The sequence below is a fragment of the Salvelinus fontinalis genome, chromosome 4 (genome assembly GCF_029448725.1).
Source record: "Salvelinus fontinalis isolate EN_2023a chromosome 4, ASM2944872v1, whole genome shotgun sequence".
Lineage (NCBI taxonomy): Eukaryota > Metazoa > Chordata > Actinopteri > Salmoniformes > Salmonidae > Salvelinus > Salvelinus fontinalis.
Genome location: NC_074668.1, coordinates 26141521 through 26156545, shown reverse-complemented (window position 1 = coordinate 26156545; position 15025 = coordinate 26141521). Strand labels below are relative to the sequence as shown.

The 15025-nt window shown below is 44.2% G+C and overlaps 1 protein-coding gene across 1 annotated transcript in view; it reads left to right on the top strand.

Moving 5' to 3' along the window:
- Positions 1 to 865: 865 nt before the first annotated feature.
- Positions 866 to 15025, top strand: part of LOC129852842 (serine incorporator 4-like) — a 40038-nt gene continuing 25878 nt past the window's right edge. Inside the window, exons 1-3 of the mRNA XM_055918481.1 lie at positions 866 to 1363; positions 10979 to 11146; positions 13060 to 13238. Of these exons, the coding sequence (XP_055774456.1) occupies positions 1298 to 1363; positions 10979 to 11146; positions 13060 to 13238 (413 nt within the window). The 5' untranslated portion in view covers positions 866 to 1297. The remainder of the gene's footprint in view (positions 1364 to 10978; positions 11147 to 13059; positions 13239 to 15025) is intronic.

Below are 15025 nucleotides of genomic sequence, written 5' to 3'. Positions count from 1 at the left end.
GTACTATAATGAAATGTAATGAAAAGTTATACTACTATTCGGTAGACGGTGGACGTTTGCTAGCTGCTGGGCAGATAGCAGTGGACAACGAGACGACGAAATACGATAATTACGCAGTTATCTTTGATACACAGACGGCTATGTAGCTAGTTAAGAAGAAATTGCTAAGGTTGGACAAATTAAATCGTTGTACTATAATGAAATGTAATGAAAAGTTATAAAAGTTATACTACCTGCAGAGCGAATGCAAATGCGACCGCTCGCCCCAAACCGGATGTCAGACGCTGTCGTAGAGTAGTAGCCCCAATAAGAACTGTTCTGCAGCCGAACGATGATAACCCAGTCTGGGTTATGGAGTTAGTCTGCGGCAGGGTCGGGGAGAGAGAGAGGGATTGATGAAGGTCACACTAACTGAGACTGAGGGGACTGTACAACTTCCCTGGATTATCCTGGCACAGTGCCCTGCACACTGACCCAAATCTATTCTGACTCACTCTCTCTCTGTGTACTCCCTCCCTGTGTAAACAACCTGTGTGGGCTACTGTACTCCAGATAAGATTGTGGACGCAGTCCTTCTCTTGTCTTGAGAAAGGCCCCTAGGCCGAAACATCGCGCAAGTCCACCTTTGTAAACGTGGATTACAAACATACAGATCACCAGCATTTTTTATAGTCTACTGTACTCTTCTGCCATGTGTGTGTGTGTGTGTGTTTGTGTGTTTGTGTGGCCTGGAGGCTGTCTCTGGAGCAGTGGAGCAAGGGCCCTGGGGGAAGGGAGGGACAGATGGGACTAACACATGCCCCGCCTCCCTCTCTCCCTCGCTCCCTGGCTCTGCCTAATCTGCCAGGGTAAAGCGGAGCAGGAGGAGGAGGGGGTGAGGGCATTCATCATCACCACCTCTCTCTCCAACTCTTCTGACAGCGCCCGACACAGAAGCAAAAAGAGAGCACACAGGATATGAGTCAAATAAATACCCGGACACTTTCTATCCCCCCGAAGTTGGATTGAGGTTGATGCTGAGATTTAGCAAGGTTGGTTGGATGTGTCTTTGTGTTACATGTGATCCAGGATATAGCAGAGAAGAACTCAGGAACAGCTACCCTGTTGACCCGTTGGAAGTTGGATTGCACAACCACAAGTAGCGCTTTTGTTTTGTAACGCCAGTACTTATTTTGGGAAAACAATTTGTACTGTTTTAGATGTTAGAGGATCTTTTTCTGGGGACTTTTAGGATGTCGTCCTCACAGGGTCTGTGATCTAACACCCAAAGCTGTCAGTTTTGGAGGGTTCTGAACGGATGACAGCCCAGGAGATGCACCAGAGTGGCATCTACAGCTTCTTCCTCAACATGTTTGCCTACCAGGTGAGACAGAGTCCTGAATGACAGAGAGTTGTCGGGAGGGAAAGAGAGAACATATAAGAGGAATTATGGAGACGTTAAACATGAATGAGAATGTGTTTGGATTGCTGTCTGTTTAGTAAGACATTGAGTCCCATATTTTCATGATACGTTTGCTAGTAGCTGTTGTGTTAAAACAAAGCTATATTAGTTGTTGTGTTTAAACATAGCTATATTAGTTGTTGTATTAAAACATAGCTATATTAGTTGTTGTGTTTAAACATAGCTATATTAGTTGTTGTATTAAAACATAGCTATATTAGTTGTTGTGTTTAAACATAGCTATATTAGTTGTTGTGTTTAAACATAGCTATATTAGTTGTTGTATTAAAACATAGCTATATTAGTTGTTGTGTTTAAACATAGCTATATTAGTTGTTGTATTAAAACATAGCTATATTAGTTGTTGTGTTTAAACATAGCTATATTAGTTGTTGTATTAAAACATAGCTATATTAGTTGTTGTGTTTAAACATAGCTATATTAGTTGTTGTATTAAAACATAGCTATATTAGTTGTTGTGTTTAAACATAGTTATATTAGTTGTTGTATTAAAACAAAGCTATATTAGTTGTTGTGTTTAAACATAGCTATATTAGTTGTTGTGTTTAAACATAGTTATATTAGTTGTTGTATTAAAACAAAGCTATATTAGTTGTTGTGTTTAAACATAGCTATATTAGTTGTTGTATTAAAACATAGCTATATTAGTTGTTGTGTTTAAACATAGCTATATTAGTTGTTGTGTTTAAACATAGCTATATTAGTTGTTGTATTAAAACATAGCTATATTAGTTGTTGTGTTTAAACATAGCTATATTAGTTGTTGTGTTTAAACATAGCTATATTAGTTGTTGTATTAAAACATAGCTATATTAGTTGTTGTATTAAAACATAGCTATATTAGTTGTTGTGTTTAAACATAGCTATATTAGTTGTTGTATTAAAACATAGCTATATTAGTTGTTTTAATACATAGCTATATTAGTTGTTGTATTAAAACATAGCTATATTAGTTGTTGTGTTTAAACATAGTTATATTAGTTGTTGTATTAAAACATAGCTATATTAGTTGTTGTGTTTAAACATAGCTATATTAGTTGTTGTATTAAAACAAAGCTATATTAGTTGTTGTGTTTAAACATAGCTATATTAGTTGTTGTATTAAAACATAGCTATATTAGTTGTTGTATTAAAACATAGCTATATTAGTTGTTTTAATACATAGCTATATTAGTTGTTGTATTAAAACATAGCTATATTAGTTGTTGTGTTTAAACATAGTTATATTAGTTGTTGTATTAAAACATAGCTATATTAGTTGTTGTGTTTAAACATAGCTATATTAGTTGTTGTATTAAAACAAAGCTATATTAGTTGTTGTGTTTAAACATAGCTATATTAGTTGTTGTATTAAAACATAGCTATATTAGTTGTTGTATTAAAACATAGCTATATTAGTTGTTTTAATACATAGCTATATTAGTTGTTGTATTAAAACATAGCTATATTAGTTGTTGTGTTAAAACATAGCTATATTAGTTGTTGTATTAAAACATAGCTATATTAGTTGTTGTATTAAAACATAGCTATATTAGTTGTTGTATTAAAACATAGTTATATTAGTTGTTGTATTAAAACATAGTTATATTAGTTGTTTTAATACATAGCTATATTAGTTGTTGTATTAAAACATAGTTATATTAGTTGTTGTGCTAAAACATAGCTATATTAGTAGTTGTGTAAAACATAGCTATATTAGTAGTTGTGTAAAATATAGCTATATTAGCTGTTGTGTTAAAATAAAGCTATTTTAGTTGTTGTGGTAAATCATAGCTATATTAGCTGTTGTGTTAAATCATAGCTATATTAGTTGTTGTGTTTAAACATAATTATAATAGTTGTTGTATTAAATCATAGCTATATTAGTTGTTGTGTTAAAACATAGCTATATTAGTTGTTGTTTTAATACATAGCTATATTAGTTGTTGTATTAAAACATAGCTATACTAGTTGTTGTTTTAATACATAGCTATATTAGTTGTTGTGTTAAATCATAGCTATATTAGTTGTTGTGTAAAACATAGCTATATTAATTGTTGTATTAAAACATAGCTATATTAGTAGTTGTGTTTAAACATAGCTATACTAGTTGTTTTAATACATAGCTATATTAGTTGTTGTATTAAAACATAGCTATATTAGTTGTTTTAATACATAGCTATATTAGTTGTTGTATTAAAACATAGCTATATTAGTTGTTTTAATACATAGCTATATTAGTTGTTGTATTAAAACATAGCTATATTAGTAGTTGTGTTAAATCATAGCTATATTAGTTGTTGTATTAAAACATAGCTATATTAGTAGTTGTGTTTAAACATAGCTATACTAGTTGTTTTAATACATAGCTATATTAGTTGTTGTATTAAAACATAGCTATATTAGTTGTTTTAATACATAGCTATATTAGTTGTTGTATTAAAACATAGCTATATTAGTTGTTTTAATACATAGCTATATTAGTTGTTGTATTAAAACATAGCTATATTAGTTGTTGTATTAAAACATAGCTATATTAGTAGTTGTGTTAAATCATACCTATAGTAGTTGTTGTATTAAAACATAGCTATATTAGTAGTTGTGTTAAAACATAGCTATATTAGTTGTTGTATTAAAACATAGCTATATTAGTAGTTGTGTTAAAACATAGCTATATTAATTGTTGTGTTTAAACATAGCTATATTAGTTGTTGTATTAAAACATAGTTATATTAGTAGTTGTGTTTAAACATAGCTATAGTAGTTGTTGTATTAAAACATAGCTATATTAGTAGTTGTGTTAAAACATAGCTATATTAATTGTTGGGTTTAAACATAGCTATATTAGTTGTTGTATTAAAACATAGTTATATTAGTTGTTGTATTAAAACATAGCTATATTAGTAGTTGTGTTAAAACATAGCTATATTAATTGTTGTGTTTGTCACGACTTCCGCCGAAGTCGGCCCCTCTCCTTGTTTGAGCGGTTTTCGGCAGTCGACATCACCGATCTTCTAGCCATCACTGATCCATTTTTCATTTTCCATTGGTTTTGTCTTGTTTTCCATCACACCTGGTTCCAATCCCATCAATTACATGTTGTGTATTTAACCCTCTGTTTCCCCTCATGTCCTTGTCAGTGATTGTCTGATTGTATGTTTGTGCAAGTTATGTGTTGGTTCGCGACGGGTTTTGTACCCACTGATTATTTTATATATTTTGGTTTTTGGAGGTTTGTTAATTTATTAAACGACTTCGTTTATACCAAGTTCGTTCTCCTGCGTCTGACTTCACTGCCACCAACACGCACCCATTACAGAATCACCGACCCTTCTATGGAGTCAGCAGGAGAAGGTACCCCGGCCATAGAGCTGGAGGAGCGCGTCCAGGAGCATGCAGTAATAGTTCACCATCTTGGCACCACCATGGATTGCGTTGTCCAGACAATGGACCGCTGGGAGAGACAGGGAGTTCTTCCAGCGCCTCCACCAGCACAACCGGTGTCTCCCCTGAGCGCCCCTTTCCCGCCTGAACCCAGTGGGATCCGTCTCTCCTTGCCACAGGAGTACGACGGGAGTGCTGCCAACTGCCAGTGGTTCCTCCTTCAATTAAACCTCTATCTGGCCACGGTCCACCCAGCTCCATCGGACCGTGAGAGGGTGTCCGCTCTCGTCTCGTGCCTCACCGGGAAAGCTCTGGAGTGGGCCAAGGCCATATGGAGAGAGGGAGATGCGGAGTTCAGTTTGAGGAGTTCACCCGCCATTTCAGGGCAGTCTACGACCACCCACCCGAGGGTAGAGCGGCGGGTGAGCACCTCTACCATCTGAGGCAGGAGACGAGGAGCGCCCAGGATTTCGCCCTGGAGTTTAGGACCCTGGCTGCCAGCGTGGGATGGAACAACAGGGCCCTGATCGATCATTACCGCTGCAGTCTACGCGAGGACGTCCGTCGGGACCTGGCCTGAAGCGACACCACCCTCTCGTTTGACCAGCTGGTGGACCTGTCCATCCGGTTGGACAACCTGCTGGCTACTTGTGGATGTTCAGATCGGGGACTGGTGGTTCCATCCTCCCCCACCCCCTCTCCGATACCCATGGAGCTGGGAGGGGCGGTGTGCAGGGAGAACGGAGGGGGTTCCCGCTCGTGCACTATCTGTGGCTGCAGAAGTCACACTGCCGGTCGGTGCGGGTGGGTTCCTCTGGGAATCGAGGCAGCAGGCAGGGCGCTCTGGCGTCACCCCAGGTGAGCTGGCACCATCCTCACACAGAGTCCTCTGTTGCACATATGTTGGTCTGTCACTTTTCCTGAGTTTTCTCCGCATTCCCAGCATAAGGCGCTCGTCGATTCAGGCGCGATTAGGAATTTCATTGATAAAGCTTTAGCCTATAGTTTAGGGATCCCCATTTTTCCCGTGGATGTGACCATTAGGGTCAGGGTTGATTAGGGAGGTCACCGCTCCTTTGGGCATGGTGACACGGGGGGGGGGGGGGGGGGTCATACGGAGAGAATTAGTCTCTTCCTTATTGACTCTCCTGCGTTTCCCGTGGTGCTGGGCCTACCCTGGTTAGCTTGTCATAACCCCACTGTTTCTTGGCCACAGAGGGCTCTCACGGGGTGGTCGCGAGAGTGCTCAGGTAGGTGTTAGGGTTTCCGTTGGTGCTACTACGGTGGAGAGTCCAGACCAGGTCTCCACCGTGCGCATTCCCCCTGAATATGCCGATTTGGCTCTCGCCTTCTCTAAAAAGAAGGCGACTCAATTACCACCTCAACGACAGGACGATTGTGCGATAGATGTCCTGGTAGACGCTGCACTTCCCAGGAGTCATGTGTATCCCCTCTCACAGGCGGAGACGGAGGCTATGGAAACATATGTCTCCGAATCCCTGCGTCAGGGGTACATTCGGTCCTCCACTTCACCCGTCTCCTCAAGTTTCTTTTGTGTGAAGAAGGAGGGAGGTCTGCGTCCGTGTATTGACTACCGGGGTCTAAATCAGATCACGGCGAGGTAAAGTTACCCGCTACCGCTCATAGCCACAGCAATAGAGTCAATGCACGGGGCGCGCTTCTTCACCAAACTAGATCTCAGGAGCGGTTACAACCTGGTGCGTATCCGAGAGGGAGACGAGTGGAAGACGGCTTTCAGTACCACCTCTGGGCACTATGAGTACCTCGTCATGCCGTACAGGTTGATGAATGTGCCATCAGTCTTCCAAGCTTTTGTAGACGAGATTTTCAGGGACCTGCATGGGCAGGGTGTAGTGGTGTATATTGATGACATTTTGATATACTCCACTACACGCACCGAGCATGTGTCCCTGGTGCGCAGAGTGCTTGGTCGCCTGTTGGAGCATGACCTATACGTCAAGGCTGAGAAATGCCTGTTCTTCCAACAGTCCATCTCCTTCCTAGGGTATCGCATTTCCACGTCAGGGGTGGAGATGGAGTGACCGCATTGCAGCCGTGGGTAATTGGCCGACTCCCACCACGGTAAAGGAGGTGCAGCGATTCTTAGGGTTTGCCAACTACTACCGGAGGTTTATCCGGGGTTTTGGTCAGATAGTGGCTCCCATTACTTCACTGCTGAAGGGGGGCCCGGTGCGCTTGCAGTGGACAGCTGAGGCGGACAGGGCTTTTAGTCACCTGAGGGCTTTGTTTACCTCGGCTCCCGTGCTAGCTCATCCGAATCCTAGTGGAGGTGGACGCGTCCGAGGCTGGGATAGGAGCTGTGCTCTCTCAGCGCTTGGGTACGCCACCGAAGCTCCGCCCTTGTGCCTTCTTCTCGAAGAAGCTCAGCCCGGCGGAGCGAAACTATGACGTGGGGGACCGGGAGTTGTTGGCTGTCGTCAAGGCCTTGAAGGCGTGGAGACATTGGCTTGAGGGGGCTAGACACCCTTTTCTCATCTGGACTGACTACCGCAATCTGGAGTACATCCGGGAGGCGAGGAGACTGATCCCTCACCAGGCAAGGTGGGCCATGTTTTTCACACGTTTTGTGTTTACCCTTTCTTACAGACCAGGCTCCCAGAACGTTAAGGCAGACGCATTGTCTCGGCTGTATGACACAGAGGAGCGGCCCATGGATCCCACTCCCATACTCCCCGCCTCTTGCTTGGTGGTGCCGGGAGCTGGACGCGGACATTGAGCGGGCGTCACGTGCAGAGCCCGCTCTCCCTCAGTGTCCAGCTAGGTGTCTGTACGTTCCATCTGCTGTCTGCGACCGGCTGATCTATTGGGCCCACACGTCACCCTCCTCTGGTCATCCTGGGATCGGCCAGACGGTGCGCTGTCTTAGTGGGAAGTACTGGTGGCCCACTTTGGCTAAGGATGTGAGGGTTTATGTTTCCTCCTGCTCGGTGTGCGCCCAGTGTAAGGCTCCTAGGCACCTGCCCAGAGGTAAGCTACAACCCTTACCCATTCCACAACGGCCGTGGTCGCACCTGTCGGTGGATTTCATATCCGATCTTCCACCTTCACAGGGTAACACCACGATCCTGGTCGTTGTGGATCATTTTTCGAAGTCCTGTCATCTCCTCCCTTTGGCCGGTCTCCCTACGGCCCTACAGACTGCGGAGACCCTGTTTACTCACGTCTTCCGGCACTACGGGGTGCCTGAGGATATCGTGTCTGATTGGGGTCCCCAGTTCACATCGAGGGTCTGGAGGGCGTTCATGGAACATCTGGGGGTCTCGGTCAGTCTTACCTCAGGTTTTCACCCTTGAGAGTAACGGGCAGGTGGAGAGAGTTAACCAGGATGTGGGTAGGTTTCTGAGGTCTTATTGCCAGGACCGGCCGGGAGAGTGGGCAGCATTCGTGCCCTGGGCAGAGATGGCCCAGAACTCGCTCCGCCACTCCTCAACTAACCGTTCCAGTGTGTATTGGAGTATCAGCCGGTTCTGGCTCCTTGGCATCAGAGTCAGACTGAGGTTCCTGTGGTGGATGACTGGTTCCGGCGCGCGGAGGACACATGGGATGCCGCCCATGTCCAACTTCAGCACGCAGTGCTGCTCCAGAAAGTTGGCACAGACCGTCACCGCAGTGAGGCCCCGGTTTTCGCCCCGGGGGACCGTGTCTGGCTCTCGACCCAAAACCTGCCCCTCCGCCTGCCCTGTCGGAAGCTGGGTCCGCGGTTTGTGGGGCCATTTAAAGTCCTGAGGAGAGTGAACGAGGTATGTTATAGGTTACCACATTAACCCCTCGTTCCATGTGTCTCTACTCAGGCCGGTGGTGGCTGGCCCGCTCCAGGAGTCTGAAGTGTGGGAGGTTCCTCCGCACCCTCTGGACATCGAGGGGGTCCCGGCGTACTCTGTTCGTTCCATACTGGATTCGAGACGTCGGGCGAGGGGCCTTCATTACCTCGTGGACTGGGAGGGGTCTGATCCGGAGGAGAGGAGAGATGCTGGGTTCCGGTGGAGGACATGTTGGATCCTTCTATTCTGTGAGAGTTCCACCGTCTCCATCCGGATCGCCCTGCTCCTCGCCCTCCGTGTCGTCGGTTACTGTCATGACTTCCGCCGAAGTCAGCCCTTCTCCTTGTTCGAGTGGTGTTCGGTGGTCGACGTCATCGATCTTCTAGCCATCACTGATCCATTTTTCATTGGTTTTGCCTTGTCTTCCATCACACCTGGTTCCAATCCCATCAATTACATGTTGTGTATTTAACCCTCTGTTTCCCCTCATGTCCTTGTCGGGGATTGTTTGATTGTATGTTTGTGCAAGTTATGTGTTGGTGCGCGATGGGTTTTGTACCGACTTTGATTATTTTATATATTTAGTTTTTTTTAGTTTTGTTAACTTTTATTAAACGACTCCGTTTATACCACGTTCGTTCTCCTGCGCCTGACTTCCCTGCCACCATCACGCACCCATTACAGTGTTAAAATATATCTATTTTAGTTGTGTTTAAACATAGCTATATTAGTTGTTGTGTTAAAACATAACTTTAACACATAATAGTTGATGTGTTAAAACACATCTTCCCTTTCTCATGGGTATTGTTTTGTACCTAACTGGCCTGGCCTGTTAATGCGTATCAGATCCAGAACTAGCAGATGCCAGTATCTGTTACAATGCATTGGGTGTTCTATGTTGGATAGAGATCAATACACCCGTTGTACAGTAGTCTATACTGTGTCTCATTGCATTTTGCCCCATTCTCCACCCCCTCCGCTTGAGACCTGAGGCTGTGTCCTGTGTTAATACTAGGTCTATTGGACTCTGAAGTGTTATTGGCAAGATATACATTTGATGCAACAATGCAGGTTAATCTCATATTGGAAAGATGTGAGTCATTGTCCCACAAATCCAACATGACCTAGCCACTCTACAAATTACACTGACCTAGTGAACCAGCTTTCTGTTGTAGATTAGAGAGATACAGATAGATCGATCGATAGATAGATAGGATAGCTTTCATCTACAGTTCTGGATGTTTATCAAAGAAACAGTCTCTGCTTGTGTTTAGACTCTCCTCCCTCATCCAGTAACCCCCCCACCCCCAGTAAAATCCCAGATAACAACGACTTAAAACGGGACAAGCAGTTCTACACAGTGTACTACAATACAATGCTGTTAGTCTATAAATTGGTTTGACTCCAGGCGGATCAGATATTCTGTGTGTTTGGACTACATTCAACTACCTGTAACACGCAACAATCACCTGCCCAAAACCCTCATATCAAGGGGAAGCTCCTCTGAGAATAGTTCACTGAGTTCATTCACTGTGTAAAAGGTGTCCCCTCATACAAATATGACTTGGTTATTGAGAGCGCCATGTGTTCTCTGTGGTACTACAGTGAATTAGATGTTGGTGAATTTGTAGGCAGTTATGTGCACCTTTGGTGAGTTGTGGAAAGAATTTCCTCTTGAGGGATGATCAAAGTCATTCATTCATGCATTTATTAATTCACTCACTCACTCACTCACTCACTCACTCACTCACTCACTCACTCACTCACTCTCTCTTCCTTCAGTTATGTAGCTTTCTGTCTAGCAGTAAGGCTATGTTCAGTTGACTTCTGATGCACAGACAACATGTTGACACCACTCCATTCTAAAATATGCTAAACACCCCTCTCCTTTCCATCAATCAAATATGTTGACGTTGGAGTGTTGGAGTGGTTGATGATGACCAAGGTTTAGATCTAATTGGTTACGTGCAGTATAATCTCTTTATTGTTGAATTTACACATCTCCTCACAGATATTGAACATCTCTCTTCTCCTCTCATAGATATATTGAGCATCTCTCTCTTCATCTCCTCCCAGTTACAGCTCTCATATATAATTTATATTGAAAATCCCTCTCTCCTCCTCCCTCAGATATATTGAGCATCTCTCTCATCTCCTAGGATATATTGAGCATCTCTCTCATCTCCTAGGATATATTGAGCATCGTCACTCTATTGTTGAGCTGACTCCTCACCTGTTCCTCTCTCCAGATAGGTTTCTTCCTCTCTCCTCTCCTCTCCTCTCCTCTCCTCTCCTCTCCTCTCCTCTCCTCTCCTCTACATATGTGAACATATCTCTCTCCTCTCCCCAGATATGTTGCTGCTGTGGCCCTGCCCCATGCTCACTGTGCTGCTCCTTCTGCCCCCCGGTGAAGTCATCGTCCAGCACGAGGATCATGTACACACTCTTCCACATCATGGCCTGCGCCGTCTCCTGTCTCATGCTCTCACGCACTGTCTCCGAGGCTGTCCGGGACAATGTGAGTGTCTGATGTCATGTCCTTCTTTGGGGATCAACAAAGTTCCATCAATGTCTGAGCACTTTGTTTGCTCTGAGGTGCTATAAAGTGTTCCTGTCCTGATTCAATTACATTAGTAGATGAGTAATATATTGTGGTCACACTACTAAATATGCAAGATTTGAGTTCTGGGTTAACCAAGATTAGTACATTACTACTGTAGCGAAGGCCGGCAAACGTGCACCTTGAGAGTAACTAAATTAAATGTCTTGTTGTGTAAATTAGTGCAGGGCTCTCCAACCCTGTTCCTGGAGAGCTACCGTCCTGTAGGTTTTTTCTACCAATCCTAATCTAGTGCACCTGATTCTATTTAATTAGCTGGTTGATAAACTGAATCAGGTTAGTTACAACTGGGGTTGGAGGAAAAACCTACAGGAGGGTATCTCTCCAGGAACAGGATTGGAGAGCTCTGAATTAGTGCATTAGAACAGCAGCACCTTGTAGGTCTCGAACCCTGGTCTTTCCAGCCCATAGGCAAACTTGCTAATCACTACACAACCAATAGGATGACATAGAAAGGGAAGGATCCTTACACTATCTATTGCAATTGATGAAAACATATCGCCACGCTTCACTATAGCAAGTCCCTCTGTGCCAGCCCACCTCTCACGCGTCCCGTCTCACGCGTGCCATTCCACGTCTTATTTGTGCCACCCAAGGGCCAGACTGATTTTTTGAATGTGTAGTAGCAAAACATTTCGGAGAGAAACAGAACATGAATTCCCGTTTGGATATCAGGCAAGTGTAGTATGTAGTAGGCTAAGTATGTTTCACTAGTGTTGGTCCCACCCACACACAAAAAGAGTCAGTAAGAAGTAGGGTTGCAAAGGGAAGGTATATCACTGGAAACTTTCAAAGTTTATTAGTAAACTACCAGAATTTTGGTTTCTTTGAAAGGATTTGATGTAAGACATCTAGTGGGCCTTTTGGGTACTACATGTGTCTGTAATTATTTCTGTCCCTCTGTGGCCTTATCGTGTAACAGTTATGAATGAATTAAATGAGATGATTTTCCCCAAAAAAATAGAACAACAAAGCTGTAAAACATTATCCTAAATACAAACCATCAACTTAGTGAATACCATTAGTGTTTAACATGAGGATTTCAGCATGAAATATCCTTTATATTTGTTTTTACACACTATTTATTTTACTATGTCAGTATGTATTTATTTGTTGTCAGTGTTTTGGCATCAAACTGGTGGCAGTTGTGAAAAACAGTTGGAAGAGTTGCAGAGTTAATTGCAAATAATGCCATTGTTGGTTAGATGCTTTTTCCATTAATTTAGGCTATTTTCTATTGAGCCGTATGTTCTATCCACTAGAAACTCATGAACAATATGGACACAGATGTATAAAAAAAAACTATATATGAATACATTTTGTAAAAGTTATTCAAGTATAAATTACCAAAATTACGATAGATTGCCATAGATTACTAGTGCTTTTGACCAGGGCCCATGGTAGTGCACTATGTAGGGAATAGAGTGCCATTTGGGATGCATGCCTACTCTCTCCCTGTCACTCTTTGTAGTGTAAATCCACTCATAATGTGTGCCAATGAGAATACTGCTTCTGTTTGTTGTGTCGCATCACATTCAATAACTGTCTGGTTAATCGCTATGCTAAGGATACATGCAGTAGGCTAGAGGATAATCTCAGTACACTATTTTCCTCCCAAGACAGACAGAGAAAGGCCTGGAGGCTTCCACTAGCTAACCTCTAGGTTACATACACATATACTGTACATGCATGTACACACACACACACACACTTAAAAAGAGAGACACACACACACACACACACACACACACACACACACACACACACACACACACACACTCCATAACAGAGTGTGTGTGTGTGTGTTTCAGGTGCCTTTCTTCAACATGGTGTGTGACCAGGCCCATGGCGGAGGGCACTGTGAAATGCTGGTTGGCTACTCAGCGGTCTACAGGGTCTGCTTTGGCACCGCCTGCTTCTACCTGATGATGGCGCTGTTCCTCATCGATGTCAAGTCCAGCCAGGACTTCAGAGCGCTCATCCACAATGGGTCAGCAGTAGCCCTGAAGGTTCATTTATATTGGGGAAACGCAGGAGGACTACCATGGCGTATATGTGAATGAAAGTTTGCGTTCTACATGTACTACCCCTTTAAGGTGTTTTATGCTAATACATCATGTACAGTACTAACGTCATTTTTAAAACGTCTATTTGAGGCTACGTGGGCCTTTTCCTCACCTGCCTGACCAATGCACCAGTGTCCTTTTTAACCAGCTGGCAATACTGTCCACTGCTGTGCTGTTGATTAGAGCAGTGACGGCTCTAGGGGGGTTGATTAGAGCAGTGACAAGCTCTAGGGGGATTTGATTAGAGCAGTGACGCGCTCTAGAGGGGTTGATTAGAGCAGTGACACGCTCTAGGGGGGTTGAATAGAGCAGTGACGCGCTCTAGAGGGGTTGATTAGAGCAGTGAAACGCTCTAGGGGGGTTGATTAGAGCAGGGACGCGCTCTAGGGGGGGTTGAATAGAGCAGTGACGCGCTCTAGGGGGGTTGATTAGAGCAGTGACGTGCTCTAGGGGGGTTGATTAGAGCAGTGACGTGCTCTAGGGGGGTTGATTAGAGCAGTGACATGCTCTAGGGGGGTTGAGTAGAGCATTAACGCGCTCTAGGGGGGTTGATTAGAGCAGTGACGTGCTCTAGGGGGGTTGATTAGAGCAGTGACGTGCTCTAGGGGTGTTGAGTAGAGCAGTGACGCGCTCTAGGGGGGTTGATTAGAGCAGTGACGCGCTCTAGGGGGGGGTTGATTAGAGCAGTGACGTGCTCTAGGGGGGTTGATTAGAGCAGTGACGCACTCTAGGGGGGTTGATTAGAGCAGTGACGCTCTCTAAGGGGGGTTGAATAGAGCAGTGACGCACTCTAGGGGGGTTGATTAGAGCAGTGATGTGCTCTAGGGGGGTTGATTAGAAAAGTGACACGCTCTAGGGGGGTTGAGTAGAGCATTAACGCGCTCTAGGGGGGTTGATTAGAGCAGTGACGTGCTCTAGGGGGGTTGATTAGAGCAGTGACGTGCTCTAGGGGTGTTGAGTAGAGCAGTGACGCGCTCTAGGGGGGTTGATTAGAGCAGTGACGCACTCTAGGGGGGTTGATTAGAGCAGTGACGCGCTCTAGGGGGGTTGATTAGAGCAGTGACGTGCTCTAGGGGGGTTGATTAGAGCAGTGACGTGCTCTAGGGGGGTTGATTAGAGCAGTGACGCGCTCTAGGGGGGGTTGATTAGAGCAGTGACGTGCTCTAGGGGGGTTGATTAGAGCAGTGACGCACTCTAGGGGGGTTGATTAGAGCAGTGACGCTCTCTAAGGGGGGTTGAATAGAGCAGTGACGCACTCTAGGGGGGTTGATTAGAGCAGTGATGTGCTCTAGGGGGGTTGATTAGAAAAGTGACACGCTCTAGGGGGGGTTGGGGATGGGAGGGTTAGGCTTTGAGAGATGCATGTTCTCTAGCTGGCCCTCTGTGGAATATCTCCCATAAGGCTGTTATTAATGAGAAGCCAGACAGTCGGCCACAGGGCCCTGGAACTCCTGGGCACTTCTCAGTGCGCACTAGGGGCAGAATCCTAACTTGACATCAGTGTGAGTCACTATTTTTTTCTTACTTTAAGCATTTTTAAACGTTATATCCCATATGCAACAATAATTGTCATGACATAATTCGTTTTTTCAAAGGTACCCCACCACCTATTCCACCCACCCTCAACATTCAAGCACATTTTGTACCTCAGACTTTTGACTTAAATTATGTGCCAGATTTTGACCTGTACAGGTTTGAAATACTATAATCA